This window comes from Rhipicephalus sanguineus, chromosome 3, assembly GCF_013339695.2.
Source record: "Rhipicephalus sanguineus isolate Rsan-2018 chromosome 3, BIME_Rsan_1.4, whole genome shotgun sequence".
Lineage (NCBI taxonomy): Eukaryota > Metazoa > Arthropoda > Arachnida > Ixodida > Ixodidae > Rhipicephalus > Rhipicephalus sanguineus.
In genome coordinates this window covers 88046599-88068773 of record NC_051178.1, presented here as the reverse complement: position 1 = coordinate 88068773, position 22175 = coordinate 88046599, and the positions used below count along the sequence as shown (strand labels likewise).

Genomic DNA, 22175 nt, shown 5'->3' with positions numbered 1-22175 from the left:
ACGTGCCGGGCCAGAGCCGGTGTCAGCACGCACTCGGTCTGCAACTGTCGGAACTTTACTGCCTCCGCGCGCGAGAGTTCTCGGTGCGGGTGCGGGAAGGCTCTCCTGACTTCTCTGTAAGCCGCCAGGATCCCACCGTAGTCGGTGAGGGGCTCGAAGTCCTCTTTTTGGTCTTCTCCGCTGGTCTCGGAGGGACGGACTGCAGGCATTCGTCTACAGAATGACGAGTACCGACGACGTTCCGTCTGCTTTGATATAGCTCAGGTGCCCTCCTCGCACGAAACAGTAGGAAACACCCAAAAGCATTAGTACGCTGTCCGCTTAGCCGTTGGTTGGAGGACGGCTAACCACACAACTGAATTATTTGAAGTGAAAATGCAGATTTGTCGGTGCCCTCGCAAGTATAGCGGAAGAGTACTTTACCTTCTCGGTGTCAGGGTTTGGTCGGCAGATAAACCGAACGCCTGCATCAATTCGGATACGTGCGACGTGCCTTCGTCCTTGGAGACACCCACTAGGAAGTCGGCGCGCTTGAGCATCGTTTCGGAGAGCTCGGCGCCCGCCAACTTCCACGGAAAGTCGCGGTTCTTGCTGGGACCGAATACGACAGTGTCGCTGCTGGTGGCCAACTCGTCGGCGGCCAATACCGTGGCGTATGCGCTGCGCTTCCTGAGGCACTCCACGACCCGTCGTTGCTCCGAGGCGTCCTGCAAGCTTCGCCTGCTGCCGCAGCCGAGCACGTCGGCCAGTGCGTTGCCGTTCAGCAGGGCACGCTGATCCGCATTGTCGGGCTGCGGCACGAAAGGCGAGCCGCTCATTAGTATGGCGCGTTGTATAGGCGGCGTGTCGTTGCGTGCCAGGTGGTAGCCGATGGATGTGGCGCCAGCGTCCTGGCCCAGCACTGTGATGCGTTGGTTGTCGCCGCCGAAATGGTGGATGTACCTGAAATGTTTACGCGCGGGTGCTTAGGGCTATGACCAGCCTTAGGTGCAATTTCAGTATTCAAACTGCGAGGTTCTTGTAAATTACACTTGAAGTCTGAAGTGAGAGCCCGAGGGGCCCTGCAACACAGCTTCTTGAAAACCTGAGACTGCAGTGGACGGAGCGCGATGCTTTTGAATGAGCATTTTTCCGTACAGAATTTTAATAACGTAAAGATCAGCGAGATTATAAAACGCGCTTTGTTTGTTTCAGATTCGTTCTCAGCTGGACCGAATGGGCACTTCCTTTCACCTGCAGTGGCGCGAATGTCCTGCGATTGCTCCTTGACTCTCTAGTCGTTCTCTTTCTGGTATAAAGTTATGGTCTCAATTAAAGGTTCGCGTATGACGCATTAGCAAAGGCAGCGACTAGTGAAGTGTGCACGCGGACGCGAGATTTCAGTCGGCGGTAACTCAAATTCTTGAGCAATCATCCGATGGCTGACGTGTACGACCTACCGCGGATATGTGTAGTAACACAAGGATACAAAAAAACAAAAAAAAAAACAAAAAAGCACCGCACACTCGCGCTGATGCTTACAGGCGCCAGGTCGGATGTAACATGTTGGTTTCTGCGTGTATAGTCGAGGTAGCAATTGGTTGTTTATTTGAGGAACTATATACAATAAAGGGGGGGAGGAGGAAAAGGAAAACACTGTAATAGATCAGAGGATGACAGAGGTAAAGGTTAGGGAGAGAGGGAGGATAGCGGGGCCGGGGGGTGGGGGGGGGGGGGACGACGCCCCCGAGTCACTGGTGAGGTACTCATACACAAACATCACTGTTCCCACAACGCATTGCAAAACAACCTCAAAAGCAGAAGCACAATGAACGAACATAACGTCACGCACATCTTGGATGATTCTCGTTTAGGGAGATTCCGTGCAGTTTCATGGCGTTATCAGTTACGGCTGACTTGTCTTATACGTTTGTGCAAGTGCATATACGCTAGAGGAAACTGTTGAGTTTTTCATGTTGAACTTCTCGATGATCAGCAGTGACGGCGGTGGCCCCTCTCAACACAAATTCTGCAATCCCAGAACGCCTGCGTTACACTGAGGGCCGCGTGTTGCTCTCGCGGTGCCGCTGCCGCAGCTTCTTTCGTAGCGGCTTCCCGCCGACAGCGGTTGCGACGAGCGGCACCTCAAGCTGCTCTAGCCTCTTCCGCCGTGGCGTAAATTCTCTATCTTCGCCACCGACAACTATAAGGCCTGTTAACGTGACATCTGCGCTTTTTTTTTCACTCAAGCGAACGCCGGCAAGACGAAGCGAACGCGCATATCACGCGCTCACATGATATTTTCTGTACCTCAGAGCACGACCTCGAAACACAGACCTACGGCTTTCGTCCTAAATCTCTGCTTGCAGTAACGTAATATCGAGATCTACCACCTCGAATATGTGAATACATTGGTTTATTGTCGGCTTTATAGTTCTATCCACTATGTTCGATGAAGGCGACAATGTTTGAGGCCCGTGTACCTAGATTTAGGTGCACGTTAAAGAACCCCAGGTTGTCTAAATTTCCGGAGCCCTTTACTATGGCGTCTCTCATAATCATATGGTGGTTTGGGGCCGTTAAACCCCAGATATTATGATTGTATAGTTCTATCCACTGATCGACTGCCACGTTGTAACGTCCGAAGGCAATATTACACGGCTTGTAGTCAATGTACTTATTCAGAGTGCATGGGTTTTCTTAACGCGACAGTACCTTGATAGCAGGATACAGTGGCGCTTCTTTTCACTCAGTGATGACGCTAGCGGTTATGACGGACAATTATATAGGGAGGCATATAGGTCATCGTTACGGGCATGCACTATCAGGAGAAAAGTTTATTTTTACAGCGAAACTGCGTATGGCTAAGTTCTGACGGATCGCGCAAGGATCGCGTACGCAGACAGAAGACGCGTAGAAAAAACAAATTTCGGCTAACCGATGCACTCGACTAATCCAGTGTTTTTGCGTCGGAAAAGTGGACGTGGCGCAAAGGTTAACATAAAGGTGTGAGATTTCGCCGACACGGAAGAATCACGTAAATAATTTTGCCACAGAGAGATGATCGCTTGCAGAAAAAACGAACGTCATGCCATTTTTGCACCGCAATGACGTCACAGCGCATTGCGTGTTTCTTTAAGCTATACATCATGTGGCTTCCGTTAACCTTGTTCAGACATCCCTTTCTTTTGTGTGTATGTGGGTGTGTGTGTGTGGGTGCAGGTTGCACTTTCTACTTAAATCGCCGTACGTATATTCTGGGCGAAACGGTGAAGCGTGCTCAACATGAAAGTTTGAGACGAGGTTCTATTCAAATAGATTCGAAGCAACGGGGTTCCTTATCAAGTACAGAACTCCATTTTGAGACCGGCGTTGGTCGCTCCTGAGAAAATATGCGTCATGCGTAAAAGACACAGTAGGGCGACGCCGTTCCTGTGTTTATGCAGGAACACTACAGGGGCTGCAGTGCGCGCACCTGTGCACCCATCGGATGGCAAGCGCCTGGTCGAGCAGGCCGACGTTGCCGGGCGCCTCGTGCACGAGCATGTTGAGGAAGCCGAAGGCGCCCACCCTGTACGCGGGCACGACCACGACGGCGTCCCATAGTGCAGCTGCTTGACGGCCCCCGTAGAAGGCGTACGTACCCCCGCCGCCAAACTGGAAGCGGCCTCCGTGCAACACCACCACCACGGGTCGGGTTCGGCAGCTGCCGCAACGGCTGGTTTTGGCTGCGCAGACGGACCATGGAATTGATCTTATCTATCTATCTATCTATCTATCTATCTATCATCTATCTATCTATCTATCTATCTATCTATCTATCTATCTGTCTGTCTGTCTGTCTGTCTGTCTGTCTGTCTGTCTGTCTGTCTGTCTGTCTGTCTGTCTGTCTGTCTGTCTGTCGGTATGTAGATCTCAGAGGTGCTTCCGCGTGTGCATTATCACCCGCGAGAGTGCCCGCAGGGTGCGCTTTAAAGCAATGATAGTTTTTGCTTCTGTTTGAAAACTGCCCTTGAGACGCGCACTAAAAAAGTCGCCCATATCTGTATCCACATGCGATCTGGAACGCCGGGTAAACACAGAGTCACTAGGAAAACTTCAGAGTATTGCCACGGCCGCTACATAAAAAAACAGGTGCGGCCTGCTGCGTGGCGCCGAAACGGCGTCTGGGGCCTAGTTCTCCTTGCGCCCGCTCTGGCGCCACCACAACGGTCCAGCTGTTCACGGAGAAGCGCTTCGACAGCCGCGTTTGTACGCCCGACACTTACTCCAATCAGGCCGTAGATAAGGCGTTTTATAGTTGCACATTACAGGTTGAATATTGAAGTCGTTATTAGAACTGCCGATTACCCCACGTATGTGAACAGTTTGCCCTGGAGTACCAATGTTTTGCAGAGTGGGCCTCAATACTCTCCATGAATGCTGCCCGTTTGACTCAACTGAAATGAAAAGTGTCACTCAGTCACTGATCCCGTTAATGGACAGGCAGTCGCCGGGAAAGTTCCAAGGGCTGACTTATCGGCCCACCGAAGCGCACCACGAAAGCACGCACAATTTAAATGTAGGTCCTTTTAGTGCGCCAACTAATGCCGGTTGTGGTCCAAAGCAAGAGTTAGAGCCAAGAGTTGACAACACAAACAAAATATATTCTCAGTTAAGGCAGTACAAGCATCACGCAAACATCCACACTCGGCAGGTATCAATTACAACTCACAACATCACTTAGATGGTGTTTAAAACAACGGGAACAAACTTACCGTGCTACAAATGCACTCTCATCCATTAGAAACTATCAAAGAACACTTAAAGGCCTTGAATATTCACCAAACGTGTGCAGCCCACAATTCTTCGAACGTTTCTCGTATATTTCTCTTCCATGAAACACTCAAACAATATCCAGCTCTGGTCACCGTCATTCGGCGACACTCTTCTAAACAGTGCTCCCACGGTGTCATCACTCGATTATCCAAGACCAACTGACCGCACTACACGATTCACACGAACAATATAATTTCTTCGCCGACTTCACCCTACCGTCCTACCCTCCGTCGTCTCTCGTTTGGATCCTTCCCGGTTTCGCGAACACTCCAAGTGATTGTTCGGCTCGTAGCACGTAGCGCAGCGACAGCTAGGGGAAAGGAATTCGTCTCGCCGGTTCGTCTGCGGAATGGGGCGGTTCCACTTTGATTTCTTGAATTCTCCCGATCTGCGTGGCTGTTAGGCTGTCGCGACCGCGACGGCGTTCTCGGTGGAGAGGGTAGGGGTTCGCCCCAGGCGCCTTTTGATGCTTTTTTGTTTTCGTTGCGCGCACTCGTTGGGTTGGGGGTAGCAGTCAGCGCAGTGGCTTGATGCTGTAGTCAGGATGCGGCGGCGCTTGGCTGTTTTAGCGCTCGTTCGTGACAGAAAGAAGTGCTCTGTTACGAATATTACGCTTCCCGACACTGTAGATCGCACGGGAATACGTGGTACTTCACAGTGGCGTCTTTTCACACGTTCGAGTTGCACAGCGGCACACAACAGGTTCGCGTCATCACACCGCTCAAAAAACCGTCTGCCACACACGCGCACACCAAAAAACCGTACTCATGCGCAGGAAACATGAGGCAAGCTGCTCACACGCGCGGTCACACACAAGAAAGACACGAGAAAGCACACGGACACGCATAAATCCTGAGGCGACCACATAGTAACACGAACCAGCGTCTGCCCACTGCGTCTGCCTTGCGGACCGTGCTTGTGGCGCCCTCACCCAAAACAGCTGCCGCTCAGCCGACCCGCGCTCGCCCATTGACGGCGACGCGACGCAGCAGGCCGCACCTGTTTTTTTTTTTATGTAGCGGCCGTGGTATTGCATCTGTTTTCCGCGCGCCGCCGCCGACGCGATTGACTTACTCGCATCACGTGACCTCTCGCCGCCATATCCCTTCCAAGCGCTTTGGGTGCAGGCGCGTTGAATGCAGAGCGCGGCCGGACATTTAGCAGTACCACGGTCCCTAGAAGTACTTCGTCGCTTTTTAAACGCGTCATGCAGATTCCAGAGAGTAGCTCACTAGTAACCGAACATTGCTGGTGAGCTACTCCGGGAATTTCGTATATTTTTTCATTCCGTGTGGGAAACATTAACGTCAAAGAGCGTCGTTGTACGTGGCTGCATAGTCGGCGGCGGAATGAATTCGCCCCCCTCGAAGAACACTCCTTTCTGTAGTGAACTACACAAACTTTGCTGGAAAAGCTCTCATGCAACAGGATACTTCACCTTTTTCTGTTCGCTAAGTTCAGCGATATTGAAAACTACATACTACATACCCTTCTATTTGCTCGGCTGTTTATATCTCGATCTGTTGAACAGATGTTGCATGCATTTCGAGTTATAAGTGTGTCGCGCACGAGGGCGAAATTGAAGACTTATTAAAATTATAACTGTTTACTGTATACCTTGAAGGCAATTGTCGCACGATCATTTGCCACTGCGCAAAACTGAAGCGTGGAAATCTGTTGATAAACTTGGTACAAGGCAATGTAATTAAGCGTATTTTATTAAAAAAAATGTTGCTAATGCTGCATTGCGCCGAGCGTACCCTTACAATACTGTTTAGTGGGTGAGAAATGACCACAGCAAAAAAAAAAAAAAATCGGCTTATCCTCCCACGCATTGAGGGAATCGATTTCATGCGAGCCCGAGATCTATATACATACTGTGTTGCAGTAGTAGCATGCGCGTTAAAAAGTTTCGGGACGTGCTATTTCTGATCAAAATAACAAAGCACTGCGCGGAGGAAGTTTTAACAAGAGTGCATTACGAAAAAAAAAAGTTGAAATTAAAAGCAGTGCAGAAACCGAACCTCAGCTGTTTACGCGCTGGCAACGCAAAAAAAAACAAAACAAAAACAAACAAACTTTGTCGGAACACAGCAAAATATTTGCAAATGCACTGCAACGTTGGGAATATTAAGGAGAAAAAATAGGAAATGAAACGACCGAGTAGTGACGTCAGTCATTTTCGACGGCCTATTTTCTACCTCTCTGTTAGGAAATGACAACGTATTCGCAAAATAATATGCACCTTACCTACCGCGCGCCGATTCGCCCGCGCGTTCGGCTGCTGGCGTTCCGAACCGAGACAAATACTTCACGCACAACATCCACTTACCGTACACACACCACTTCTATTACAGATAACACACAGCTGAACAGCAAGCAAGGTGCGCAAAGGTATGCGTCAGCGATCAGTCGAAGGACGCAAAGCCGAATGTTCGCGATGTTCGATAATGTTCTCGAATGCGCTATGAAGTGAACCTGAACACCGACTGCAAAGCTAGCGCAAACAGTCAACATTCACCAAGTGTCGAAGTAAATGGCATCTCGCGCGGTCATTACGCTAATGAAACTATACAGCTCCGGACCTTGCGAACACACCCGGCCGTCAACGAAGAGAGACCGATGAAGCCACGAAGAAAGTTCGCGAGCACATGGCTACATTCGCCGCACGTTTCATTAGCTACACCGCTTACCGCGCAGTCGATTCATGACGGTTGATGACTCGAAATCACTTCTGATATCCTTTTGAAGAAACACACACACACACATATTGAAGTTACGCCGAGCGTAACACGGCATCGAGGCGAAAAGATCGGTCACTTCTCAACACACGCTACCAACGTGCCGGACAGTCCGGAAGGGAAATGGCCGCCGCCACCCAATGTTGCCCGCGTGCAGCCTACCTTTGCGGTACTAGGAAATTTTCCAGTGACTCTAGGTTGATTGATGGATGGATGCTATGAGCGTCCCCTTTAAAACGGGGCGGTGGCATGTCTGCCACCAGGCTCGAAGAAAAAAAAAAGAAAAAAAAGAAAAAAATACTTCCTTGTTTCATGTTGGCCTAATACCTTATCTACATTGATTAAATTATGTTATTATACCAAAAAAATTAAATTCACGGTCCATCTCTCTGCCTCTTAAGGCAGAATGACCTTATTTTCGCCCCATTATTTTATTTTTTTGTTCTTTATCTCTAGTTTTCTGCCACCAATATTCTAACCGTCTCTTACTTATTTATATCGCGTACGTGTTCAGCTTTCCATTGTTGTCCCTAAAACCCAAGGCTTCATGTAGACTCGTGCCCACACGTATACCTGGGTGAATATCGCCACATTCAATCAGTACATGTTCCATCGTTTCCTTAGTTCCCCCGCAGCATGCACATTGTTCTTCTTCGTTACTGAATCTCGCTTTATAACTACGCGTTCTAAGGCAGCCCGACCTTGCTTCAAACAGTAAAGCGCTTCCCCTTGAATTATCATAAAACCTTTCCCTCCTTATTTCGTTTTTTCCCTTTCGGTAGTTACTCAGAGCCGGCTTCTTTTCCATCGCTGCCATCCAATAAGTCCTCTCCGCCTCTCTGACCTTCCGCTTAATGCTCCTTGTTGCCATATCGCCCACACTGCTAGCCGTATATTTACTAGTGAGCCTCCTAGTTCTTTTACAGCGAAAGCTGTTATGAGATCATTTCACCGGCCGTTTTTGGCGCCGTAGTTGTCCGCCGCCGCCGCCGCCGCCGCCGCCGCCGCCGCCGGTGTCCGTAACCAGTATCGCTCGAAATAAGAAAAAAAAAACTAACTAAGAAAGAAATTCCAGGATGGAACGTGGTTCGAACCTGGGCCCTCTGCGTGGGAGCCCAGTATTCAACCTCTGAGCCATGCCGGTGCTTGAAACTGCGTTGCTAAAAGGTCCTATACAGGCTTCATGTCGGGAAGGAACCACATTAGCATATGCAATATAGCGTGGTAGAAGAGTAAAATAAGCACCAAGCGTCGCACAACGCGAATTCCGTAACCAGGCGTCACACAATGAGAATTGCGCAACGAGTAGGTTGTTGAATGCTTCCAACCCATTACAAAGGACCCTGCCATAATTCTTCATCGTCATCAGGCACAGCATCAACAAAGTGCGCATAATGCCTTACATGGGTTTAGCAGGTACCAACGCTCTCCGTAGAATGACGAAAAATGGCAGAGCGCCTGCTGCCCTACTTCTCAAAAATTACAATGATTTATAGCGTAGTGGGTTCCTGGCAAGTGCACTTGAATTGGTTGCCAAGGAAGCCCATAAGCGCATGATCCACTTCCTCTGGGTCTCAGTAAAATTACAATAATTTATAGCGTAGTGGGTTCCTCGCAAGGGCACTTGTATTGGTTGCGAAGGAGGCCCATAAGCGCATGATCCATTTCCTCGGGGTCTCAGTAAAGTTCTTCGCCCCCCCCCCCCCGTCTCTTTCCCACGTCAATGTATGTTATACAGCATGACGGGAGATGGAAATAGCGACCGGGCGTCACCCAACGCAAATTACATCACTGGTGGGCCGTTTAGAGATTCCAACCCATTACAAAGGGCTGAGCCATAATTCTTTGTCGTCATCAGTCGTCGCGTGAACAAAGTGCACATAATGCCTTACAGACGTGTAGCTGGTGCCTCGCTTCTACGCAGAATGACGAATAATGGCTTAGTAGGTGCTTCCAAACTTCACAAAAATTGTGATTTATGGCGTAGTGGGTACCTTTCTAGTGTACTTGTATTGTAGCCCCAAGAGAGCTTAACGGGCTCTAGAAACGCCGCTCTTCCAGCTTTCGCTGTGACTGTGCTGCGGGTTTAGCGCAGGCCTGGCGTTTTTTTTTTCTCCACTGCGTGTCAACGCTTTTTGTATACAAATACCTGAAAACCTTCTCTGCCCATCTACTCTTCTTCATTTTCCTCAGCCTCTCTTCGAATCTCATTTTGCTCTGAGCTTCCCTCACTTCAAAGCCTGTCCATCCCATATCACCCTTTACAGCCTCATTTGTCGTCTTACCGTGAGCGCCCAACGCGAGGCGGCCCACCGTCCTTCGATTTACATTCATTCCTAATTGTACCTCTGACTTCATACACACCACTGAGTTCCCAAATGTAAGCCCCGGAACCATCACACCCTTCCACAGCCCTCGAAGCACCTCGTACCTATTGTATCCCCATAAGGCTCTGTGCTTCATAATTGCAGCATTCCTCTTTCCCTTTGCTACCGATGCTTTCTCTTGTACCTCCATATATCTATCCCCCTCATTTACCCATACTCCGAGGTACTTGTACTCGCTTACCCTCGGTATTTTTTGGCCCTGTATAAAGACCGCATGGTCTTCGTGATCATTGAATGCCATCAATCCACATTTTGTTGCACTAAATCCTAGTCCTAGAGCCTCACATTCCCTTCCGCATATATCTGCCTGTCGCTGTATATCATCTTGACTGTCCGCAGATAAGACAATATTATCAGCATAAAATAGACCTGGAAGCTTCCGCTCAACCATCGTGCCGACCTGTTTGTGTGACAAATTAAACCCAATGTTGCTACCTTCTAGCGCTTTTTCCATCCTCACCATGTACAGCATGAATAACAGCGGGGACAAAGGACATCCCTTTCTCAGCCCCTTGCTAATTTAAACGCTGTCCTTGCTACTTATTCCTTCCCATTCTGTACAAACTGTATTTTCTCGGTATATTTCCCTCAAAAGCTGTATACAGTCGTCACCTATGCCCACTTCTTTCAATATATCCCACAAAATTTCCTGATTAACGTTGTCATACGCCCCGGTAATATCTAGATAAGCTACGTATAAGGGCCTGTTTTCTATTTTCGATATTTCTATACACTGGGTAAGAACAAACAGATTATCGTCTAACCGCCTGTCGATTCGAAATCCATTCTGAAGTTCTCCCAAAATATCATTTTGTTCTACCCACGCTTCTATTCTTAATTTTACTGCCTGCATCGCCAACCTGTATAGCACCGATGTAATTGTTAGCGGTCTATACGAGCGAATGTTATCCTTTTCTCCCCTGCCTTTATAGATTAAGTTAGTTCTACTTTTTCGCCAACTGTCTGGTATTTCCCTCTCCTGTAAGCACTTTTCTACGGCTTTCAGCAGTGCTTCTTTGGTGTTATGTCCGAGTTCGTTAATGAGGCTGACGGGAACCCCATCTAAGCCCGGAGTAGTGCGCTTAGGAATTTTTCCTTCGGCCTTCTTCCAATTGAAATCCTCTAGTACTACATCTTCGTCGGTTGCACTCCTTTGCGTAGTTTTACTCACCGGGGGAATCCCCTGGGCGACCTTTTTAAACGAATCGGCTGTTATCTTTCGGATGTAACCTAGCGCTTCATACCCTTCCAATTGATTTCCTCCTTCATCTACCATATGTTGTTGCATTGTGACAGACTTCCTACCCAGCGCTTTTAGGTGGCTCCAAAATATCCTAGGCGCGGCCTTCTTCTTTTCGCGAATCTCTGTCATCCAGCGATCACTTTCACCTTTAATTTTTGCCTCGACTAATTTCTGCACAATGGATTTTTGCTCTAAATATATTTCCCATATTTGGTTGACTTCGTCCTGTGGCCGCTTCTCCTTTTTTGCTTGTCTGTGCTCCCGTGATGCCTCACGTCGCTTCTCGATCGCCTCCCGGATTTCTTTGTTCCACCAACTTTTTGGCTTTCTCTTTCCTTTCCAACGAATAGTTTTCTTCTCTTTTTCCATTTCTTTCGTGATTACATGTAGCAGCTCACTATACTTCCAGTCTTTGCCTGGTTGTTCGTCTACTTTTTCCTCGACTCTTGCGGCTATATTTGTTATTTGTTTGTCATTTAGATACGAGCTGCCAAACTTTGATTCTATGTTCTTATTTTCAGTTTTATATCCCATTTGTAATATTATGCGTTTATGATCACTACCCAAGCTGTTAATGCCTTCCTCGTCTATTCTGATCTCTCTAAGTTTGTCATATATTCCTTCTGTCATGAGACAATAATCAATGCTCGATTGCCTGTTTCCGACTTCCCACGTGATCTGCCCCTCACACTTAGGCCCCACGTTAATTTTCTCAAGACTATGTTGCTCGCAGAGATCTAGCAATAACTTGCTATTGGTGTCTGAATATCCGTCAAGGTCATGAATGTGAGCGTTCATGTCCCCTAGAAGGATTATTTCGGCATCATGACCAAATTCTTTAATATCGGTGCTTATGCATTTCACTATCTCCAGATTCTTTTCTCTGCAGTTATTCCCCGTCCACAAGTAAGCTACACCCAGCCACGTTTTCTTTCCACCTACTGTGCCCGAAACCCACATGTTCTCTGAACACGTTTGTTTCACTCTATCCAATTTTGTTCTGCTATGAATTAGCATTCCAACACCCCCTCCTCTCCTTTCTGATGTGATCCTGTTACATCCTTCCCAAATATAATTGTCAATATGTGGTGGCTCTTCCAAGCCTCTAAGGTGTGTTTCTGTAACCGCATAAACACCTATCTGTTCCTTGTTTTAACTGCTCCTCAATCTCTAACCATTTTGCCTTTTTTCTACCACCCTGCATGTTTATGTAACTAATTGCAACACGCGCCTTCTCCCTTCTTTTACCTTTTCTCTGGTTTTTTCGCTATACTGCCTGTCAAAGAGTCCCCCTGTTTGTTTTCCTCATTAGAAGCTACCCTGGGCACCGAAGAACCCGCGTGCCCCCCAAAAAAGCTACTGCGCGACCTGCCAGTCGCCAGCCCACCTCATGACCAAGCCTCTTATCGAAGTGAATTCTGTCTCTTTGGAAACCGCCCCACCTGTGCACCTCCCTGTTTATATCCACTACCTCGATGCCTTTCTCTCGACTAATTCGCCATATCTCTTTGTTTGCGTCGACAACCGCTCTTTGCAAGTTGATATTCCTCACTGGTACTTCCGGTATTGTGCATACCACTATCTGCACCTGAGGGGAAATGACGCGCATGTCATCGACCCCTTTCGCCAATGTGGTCGCTAGTTCGGCTGATTCTTCATTCAAGACGTCGTTTAGACCTCCCGCGATTATCACGAGGTTACGTCCATTAGCCTTACTTGCGAGTTTTGCGCTAGCTTGTCTCATGACTGATTCCAGCCCATGTCCCGGGAACTTCCCTATTAAAACTCGTTTGTCGCCTCTCACCCTTTCCTTGACTGCTTCTGCGCATCTAACTAAATTCGAGTCCCCGGCGATTATCACGTGCTCCGACTTTTCTGCTGGACTGTCCCGCACCTGGCCACTGCCTCGGTTACTAGCGCGTGCCACTGCTGTTTTGTCCCCTCCCCTTCCCAAAACTACTTCGCGGAAGCTGGATCCTGTGACCCTGGCACCTGTCTTTTCCAAACCTGTTTCCCGCTTCGCGTCTACCACTGTGGGTGTCGATGCCCCGCTGTTCCCGCTGTCGCTTGCTTCCTTGTTCACCATGACTACCTTTGCTAACATCTCCTCGGCTGACTTAAGCCTTTCCCCCATAGCCATCGTTCTTTCCCGCTCTGTCGCCAGCGCATTCTACAGCTCGGCGATTCTTACCATGAGCTCCTTCTGGGCGGCCATCATTATTTCCATTTTCGCCTCTAACTCGCATTGCTTACACTTGGCGTCAGCTCCCTCTGTCTTCTCATCCGTACAAACCTCTATCTTCCATCCCATTCCGCACCCTGAACACTTTACGGTCTTTTTGACCATGGCTAGATCGTTCACACGGCGGATTAGATACACTTAAAGTCAAATGGTATCACAAAACTCCGCAAGTATGCTACACTTCAAAGCACATGTGTGCCCTTCAGCCACGTGGTGGCCGAACAAACAAATAAAAAAAAAACCCCAGGCGACTGTCACACAGCAAACAGTGCAAAATTGTAAGCCCTATTAAGCTTCAGTCTAGTGGCTTATGTACTCATATAACTAAAAAACAATGGCAAACAAAAGGTAAACAATGCGTGGAACGCCACCACGTGGCAGGAGACGCGGAGGGCCCACTCCACGCTATCCACGCGCCGCAGTTTTCAAGAAAACAAAAATATCTAAGAGCGTTGGGTCGTAGCGCGCCGCTCAAACACGAATAAGTGACTGGGACAGTTGTTAGTTCGCGCTCGTCCTGTGTAGAGCTGTGAGTTTTTTAGACAATAGATATTTTTTATAAAAATCCTATGACAGTAAGCTGCTGTCGTTTTCGCAGAGGACCTCCACGTCGACGAGGAAATACTTTGCTGCAGTTGCAATGAAACGGATGCGAATAATAAGAAAAAGTCGTTACTTAACATTTTAATGATTGCCTTGAAGGCAGGTTTTTATATTAGAATATTGTAATGCATACCAATTTATGGCAGACCAATTTTTTAGAAATTGCGAAAGTTGCACGTAACTAGACATATCCGTCATTGCCTTTCAAGGCTGATACTGAAACTGATAGCACCGGTGCGCAAGAAACGCTACTATCCGGTTACATCAGCCCGAAATTCCACGTGACAAGGAAGTGACGAAATTTAAATAAAGGCGTGTCCCAATCGTATACTTTCGTGAAAAGTGGCAAGTCATCTCAGTTGCACCAGCATATCGCCTTATTTTTGCATGTAGTGTTTGTTGCTTGTCTGTTTCTTTCGAGCTGTGCGCAAAAAAAAAGCGATATCAACCTTTTCTTTCCCTGCGAACCATAAAACTCAGGGGCAGCCGATGCGGCGCTTCTTCTTGCACACAGGCGAAATAGATTTTGGCGCCTGTTTAGAGTTTAAGAAGGAAACACACAAGCACCACAGATCGCGCGCAAACAGTAAGCTGTTTACTTCTGTATTTTAGGATGCTTGCCAATTTTCTTTAAGAAATTCTGCTTTGGCGTGCCTTGATTTCAATTTCGTCCCTTCCTTGTCGTGGGTAGTTCACAGAGAGGTTGCGCTTCCTGCGCGCCAGTTACCGCATCGGCCTTGAAATTCGATGACGACTATCTCTAATTACGTGCAACAATCGCAATTTCTAAAAAAAAGTAGGTAAGCCTTAAAGTGGCACGCACTACAATTGCCTACTATAAGCAACTGCCCTAAAGCAAATAATTAAAATTAATTAGCGAATATTTGTAAATTATGATCGTCAATGTCATTTCATTTGCGGCAAAGTGTTTACGCCTCAACATAGAACACGTGTGCGAAAACAACTGTAGGGTGACTGTCATATAATTTTTAATAAAAGTCTGTATTGTCTAAAAAAATTACACCATCTCTCACTAAAGGGAACCATGTGGGGATGCGAAGCAGCGCAATAATGTTCCATGATTGCTGAGAGAGTGTAAGGGGGAGAGGCCACAGCGTCTTACCCAGCCCCTTACACAGGCCCGAACGCGCGTTCTGGCCAGGATACAACGCGTTGGTTCATCGCGCGTCTGCAGAATCTCGTTCCCCGACGCCATCACATGATTGCTGAAAGAGTGTAAGGGGGAGACGCCACAGCTAGAGTGGCCTTAGAATAGGGGGAGTGTCCAAAGCGTCGGCTCCCGCGCGGACCTTTTGCGGTGAACTACCGCGCCGCGCCGCTGCTGCGCCGCACCCGTGGGCTTTCCACGCTCGGGAAGCGCGCGGAAAGCGAGGGGCGTCTGCTGCGCGCTGTAGTTTTTTGCGCTGAGTTTCCACACGAGGCACTTGAAATCTATTTAATTGTTATAATGCGGTACGGAATGGAGCTTATCCATTTTTAAGCGTTGTGTTTAATGTTGGGGCAATAACAGAATGCAAAAAAATCATGTGTCAAGCGGCGTGGCCGAGTGCCGGTGATAGAGTTCGAGAACATTGGTGCGTTCGTAAAAACGCGCGAAACGAACAGGTACAAGAAAAGAACGAAAAAAAAAACTTATTTTCACGTGTAATCGGGAATAGCATAACGCACGCAAGAATTACGAGTAATAAAAAAAGTAAGTTACACGCGCAGTGACCGCTTCGCACTACGAGCTTGTTACTCAAGGTCGCGAGTGGTTTGCTAGCCATATGCACACCGCTTTATTAGACAATTTGTTAGCCTCTACTAGAACTTTACTGTGGCCAAAGCCCACCGGGAGGACGTATGGGAAACAAAAGAAAGAGTAGAGACGGCCATACGACCGCAGTGCTGTTGGCTTATTTTTGCTTCTGAGGTAGCGTACAATAAGGCTCACTGTGCGCAAACTTTTGAAAGAAAAGCAATGCCAGGTAAACTAACCTTATTGCACAAGTTTTTGCATAAAAGGCGTAATATAGAAAATGCCTTACAAATATTAGATATCACGAAAAAAAGTTACAAATACCCCCATTTTTTGCTGTTGTTCAAATACAGAGAACTCTTATTTACCTAGCCTGAAAGAATGCAACATGCGAATATATATATATATATATATATATATATATATATATATATATATATATATATATATATATATATATATATATGATTTTTTCGAATTTTTTGACTCACTACTACATCACTTTGCCTCGTCTCATATACCAGTTGTGATTTTCGGCGACTTCAATATTAACCTTCTGCAAGTTGGTCCGACAGTCATGCACTTTTCCAATGTCATAAGCTCAAATGGATTTATTAATGTTATTGATGTTCCCACTCGTATTGCACCTTCAAGTGAATCTTTGACTGATTTATGTTTAACTACCTCAGATGGCAGTGATACTAGTGCTGGTGTTATCAACTGCGACCTAAGTGATGATTTGTCTTTGTATTGTACGGTACCCAAATCATCGGTTCAGTCCCTCGAGCGGTCCTCTAATGCCACACTTTCAAGGGTCATAACCCCTAATAAATTGAACAGTTTCGTGCGTTAGTGTCAGCAGTGAACTGGAAGGAGCTATTAAAAGACAAAAATGACCCTAATGTGTTATATGATGCATTTCTAGACAAGTTAATTGAATTATATGAGCACGCTTTCCCCGTAACTTTAAGACGCCAATGCAAAAAAGCTAGAAAACCTTGGATAACCCGCTCTCTTTTAAAACGTTTATCGAAACGGAACAGGCTCTTTAAAAGGTTTTTATTAACTAGAGAAATAGAAATCTTTGCAGAATTTAAGCATTCTAGAAATAAGTTAGGAACTGATATAGAAAAATCAACACATCAGTACTATGCAAACAAATTTGTCGAAATACATTTTGATCCCCGTAGAACATGGTCAACTCTAAAAGACATTTAAAAAAATGCACATACTACTCTACCCACTCAAATTGTCTCAGGTAACCAGATTTATACGGGGAAGCATCCCGCAAATCAACTTAACTTCTTCTTCCTCACATCTGGGTCATTCGACTCGGAGAGCAGTTCAAATGATGCTCACTTTTATATCAAAACTTCCGAGCCTAGCACCTTGTTTCTTGATCCGACTTCGCCGAGTGAAATCTTAACGATAATTCTTAGCTTAAAGAACAACTGCTCAGCAGGCTTTGATGGCATTAAGGTACCACCTATCAAAGCTGTTTCCGATATATTAAGTGTAGTGTTATCTAACATAGCCAACGTTATTTTGTCTACTGGAGTATTTCCTGATAAGATGAAAATCGCGAGAATTGCTGTATTGCATAAAGGCGGCTCAGTTCATGATTTTAATAACTACCGACCCATATCTGTACTCCTGTGTTTTTCGAAAATAATAGAGAAAGTTATCCATTCAAGATTCGTAAAATATTTGCACAAGCACAACCTACTATCACATCATGAATATGGTTTCCTAAAAGGTAAATCGACGGAAAGTGCATTACTTTATATCAAGGAAAAATTATTATCCAACACGGAAAATCACTTATATACCTTAGGCGTCTTTTTAGACTTTAAAAAGGCATTTCATTCTATTAAACACGATATCCTATTTACCAAGTTGCCAATGTATGGAATACGTGGTAAGTCTCTGACTTTAACACGAAGCTATTTGTCTAATTGAGCACAGTTTGTTGGTATTCATGACACAAAATCAGACTTGCAATCAATTAAGTATGGCGTCCCTCAAGGATCAATTCTAGGACCAACATTATTTCTTCTATACATTAATGACATAGTCTCAATTCCATTAAGCCCAGATATAGTTCTTTACGCAAATGATATGAGCGTAGTCTATTCTTCTGCTGACTTAGCTACTCTCGCACCATTGGTAAATTCCTGGCTACAGAATTTATCAGATTGGCTATACAGTTGAAACCCGCAATAACGAAATCAGCGGGGAAAGCACAAAATTTCGCTCTTGCGGGAATTTCGTTGGCGCGAGAATGCCGCAGAAAAGATATGGAACTTACAAAAAAACACATTTTATTTCCAAATGTCAGTAAGTTTGCTTTGGCGGGCCTTACCATGCAGCAATTTTATGCCTCTCGATCGGGAATCTCGTTTGCCACGGCACAAAGTTCGCCCCATGCACTGGTCAGTGACGGCGGCACTGCGCTGTCACCAGTACCGTCATCAAGTGCGCCTAGAGGCGAACCTTCTTGCGGCTCCGCTGGATCAGAGCAGAATCGTGGACAGCGAGCTGCACGCAACGCCGAATTCTTTGGCGATGTCCATTTTTTTCCAGCGCTTTTCCACCTCACTGATGATTGCAGCCTTATCTTCCAGCGTGATGAACTTCCGATTTTTCGTTGGAGGCGGCATCTTCGCAGGCAGCGAAATCGGACGAAGCAATCGCAACACACAGTTCACGTCACCAAGCGACCAAGCAAACGCTCCACAAATGGCTCCACACACGCAACCATGTGTGCGCAAAGCCGACAAAGACAAGCACAGAGCCAAGCCAACGAACGAAACTCCATGAGGAATGTGGATTTGGCTACGTAGTCCGCGATAACGAGCAGGTGTTTCGGCAAGCCATCATCAACACCATTGTCGCCAGCTTTATGATTTTTTTGTAAACAATCATGGCGGCTTCTTCTCAAGTGCGCTGTAGCGATAGTTTTGCACAATTTAAGTGTAGCATGAATGCATTTCAACAGTTTTCGAATGTAGTTAACGTTGCGAGAGTAGATTATTTGCGCACTCGTGTTTCAAAAATTTCGTTAATGAGTGACTGCGGTATGAATATCTTTCGTAGTCGCGAGTTACGAAATACATTGACTCCTATGGGCGTTCGCCGGTGCTCCGAAAATATTTTGTTGCGGTGAGAATTTCGTTCCCTCGGGATTTCGTTATCGCGAGTTTCGACTGTATACTAATCGTCTACAATTAAATATCAGCAAAACGAAGTTTATGGTATTTCACGCCATAAATAAACCGGTGATATTGCATGATGCTATTACATTTCGAAGTGAACAAAAAATTGGACCATCCCCCCGAAGGGAACCCTGATGGGATGCGAAGCAGCAGCGTTGCGCACGGGTGGCGTCACGGATTGAACGGCGCTAACGCGAGTGCTATGGTGAGCGCTGGAAGATTCGTTTGAAGCGAAACTCGGTGTAGCGTTTACTGGCGTAAACGTTTGTTTGAAACGCAGACACGGGAGGCGAGCGGGCGTTGGAGCCGGCAGCTGCGGGCGCTCTGGCGGGTGAGGGAGAGATTGACGTACGCGCGCACCTGCGAGGGAAGCGTGCGAGGAGAGCGTGACGTCAACGCCAAGCTGCGGCGTGACCTACTTGGCACCGCTCCAACACCTGCGCCGAGGGAAGCACGTTGCCTCGCGTTTGTGTGGACGGAGGGACAGCGTTACACAGTCTATAGTCGGGTACAACTTTAGAAAAAAGCGGCATTTGCACCTCAAAGGCGGATGCACACGCGCTTCCACCAATGGGCGCGCGCTCTAGACTGACGTCACGAGCCGGACGGCCGGTGCTCCGCTCAAGGAGAAGAAGCGGGACTATTTCTTTGCCGCGGAGGCAATCGGCTGCCGCGCTTCGGTCATATGGGCGGGGCCTCTCCTTTTTTCTAAAGTTGTACCCGACTATAGTCAAAGAGCTGCTTCGCATCTAATAGAGCGTGTTACGCATTACAGATTTCTGGGAATTCAGTTTCAGGAAAACCTTCGATGGACTAAGCACGTAGAATTCATGATACACAGTATTTCCAAAACAATGGGTATGTTGAACATACATCGCAACTTACTGCATACATACCTTAAACGACAGCTTTACTTTTCTTTGATACATTCTCGCCTTCATTATTGCATACTTGTCTGGGGGTTACATCTCAAAACAATTATAACAACTTATTCATTATGCAAAAGAAAGCTCTCCGCTTTGTTCATAATTTATCATATCATGAACATGTAACCTCCTATTTCATCGTGAATCCTATACACAGTATCCGCGCGATGTATGCTCATCGACTCTCCGAGCTCATTTATTCTCAATATAGAGACGATTCTCAAAGGTTTCTATCTGCTTATAATAATAATTACCCTAAGTATCACTTCAGACATTCGGCATTCATTATGCCAAAGACCTGAACAAATTATGGACTACAGTTATAAACTGGCAAATTCCAAATCTTCTAAATACCCACAAGGATTTATTGTCATGTATTACTGCATATCACACGCTGGTAACATTCAGCAAGCAATCCAAACAATATTTCCTTGATTGTGATGCCCGTGAACTCTTATAACTTATTTTTTTCCCCCTGTATTTATTGTAATTAGTGTTCTGCTAATGCCACTACTGTCGAGAGGTCAGTAGCTCTGTTTTTCCTGACATTGCTTTTGTATTATTTCTGTATTTGATGTATCTTGCACAACGTTATAGTCACATTTTTGTGTTATGCAATTCCACCTTTGTCTACATGTCATTTCTATTGTTTATTTATTAGTGCTTGTACTTTTTTGTATATTATGTACCACACGCCTGGGATTCTGTGCGGTGAATGCATGTATGGTGCTAGAGGCCTAGTCAGGTGACGTTTCTTTCAACATCACCTTTTGCCACAAGCACCATGGCAATCTTGTATTGTTGCACAAATAAAGAAATAGTAAATAGGTATATATATATATATATATATATATATATATATATATATATATATATATATATATATATATATATATATATATATATATATATATTCGAGGAAAGGTGTCGCCGGATCCGGGAGTAATAGCAGAAGCAAGGTGTTGACGCTCAAGTGAAAAGAAGCTTTATTTGACGTTTCGGCCGTGGGCCCGGCCTTCGTCAGAATGAAACGAGGACACTGGAACGGTCACTTATATGCCAGCGGTCACATTGATTACACAGTGATACAATAGATACTTGCGGAAAACTAAATAATAAATAATAAACTAACAATGTCATCATAGTCGTAAGGCTCATGTCGCAATCATACACACGCAAGAAAAATAGAGAAGGAAAGAAGCAGGTATTGATAACTGATGTCACCACTGAGGGAGAACAAACAAAAGAGAGAAGCGAAAACAAGGGCATATACAAATCAAAAATTGAAAAAATATATATATATATATATTTACATATCTATATACACATATATATACACGTGCAAAGCAGGACCTACAATTACTATGAAAAAAATATATATATATATATATTGTAATGACGATAAGCGCCAACGTAGCTTGGGCCTGATGCTCGGCTAGCGGCAAGAAGAGAGGAAGAGAAGGACGAAGCGTCAGAATAAGAACAGCCGGCCCAGAAACGGGCGTTGTCTCTTTTCTCTTCACTACAATGGCGCAGTCGCCGAAAACGCAGTGTTATGTACCTGCTTCTTCGTCCATGGCAGCCGCCAAGGTACAGCCGCAGTAAGCGCGGGTTGAGGACGGCGTCCAGACCTCCTCGACACCTGCTCACCTGCCGCCAGTGCCACCACCGTTCAGGGACGGCGTCTAGGCCTCCCAACGACTCCGCACCATTTCAACGACGCCGTGATACTTGTTCACGAGCAGAGACGCCGTCCACGCGTCCTTGACCATGAATTCAGCCGCTCTGAGGACCAGGACCGCCGCGTACACCATGGACACCACCCATGGCTCCTCGGGCGCCTCAACCGGCAAAGGCGCGGAACTCTTGCGTGTCCTCACGGAACTCTGTCGTCAACACCACGGCGTGACGTCGTTGAACTCCGGGTTCTTGCCTGCCGCTTCACCATCTTCGGCTGTTTGGGCAGTGCCGGTGTTCCGCGGCTTCCAGGACGACGTCTTCGGGTGGGTTGAGTCCATCAACTCGCTCGGCACCCACCACGCCTGGTCGGACCATCAAAAATGGCTGATTGCCATCGACCACCTTCGCGATGCCGCCAAGGCATGGCATGCCTACGAAGGCGTCCGGCAGCGATCGTGGTCGGAGTGGTGTGCGAAGTTGACGAATCTCTTTCGCCCGCTTTTTGATGCCGACGACCCCCTGCCTACCGACCCGCTGTCTACCGCGGATGGGAGCTGTGAGACGCACAATCCCGACGGTGTC

At 46.7% G+C, this 22175-nt stretch overlaps 1 protein-coding gene across 1 annotated transcript; it reads right to left on the bottom strand.

The window, feature by feature from the left end:
- Positions 1-419: 419 nt before the first annotated feature.
- On the bottom strand, positions 420-21490 carry LOC119385645 (acetylcholinesterase-like). Its single transcript, XM_037653048.1, has 3 exons — positions 21475-21490; positions 3455-3647; positions 420-942 (listed from the first exon to the last, which is right to left on the bottom strand). The coding sequence occupies exons 1-3, from the start codon at positions 21488-21490 to the stop codon at positions 420-422; spliced, it is 732 nt and encodes a 243-aa protein (XP_037508976.1).
- Positions 21491-22175: the final 685 nt, after the last annotated feature.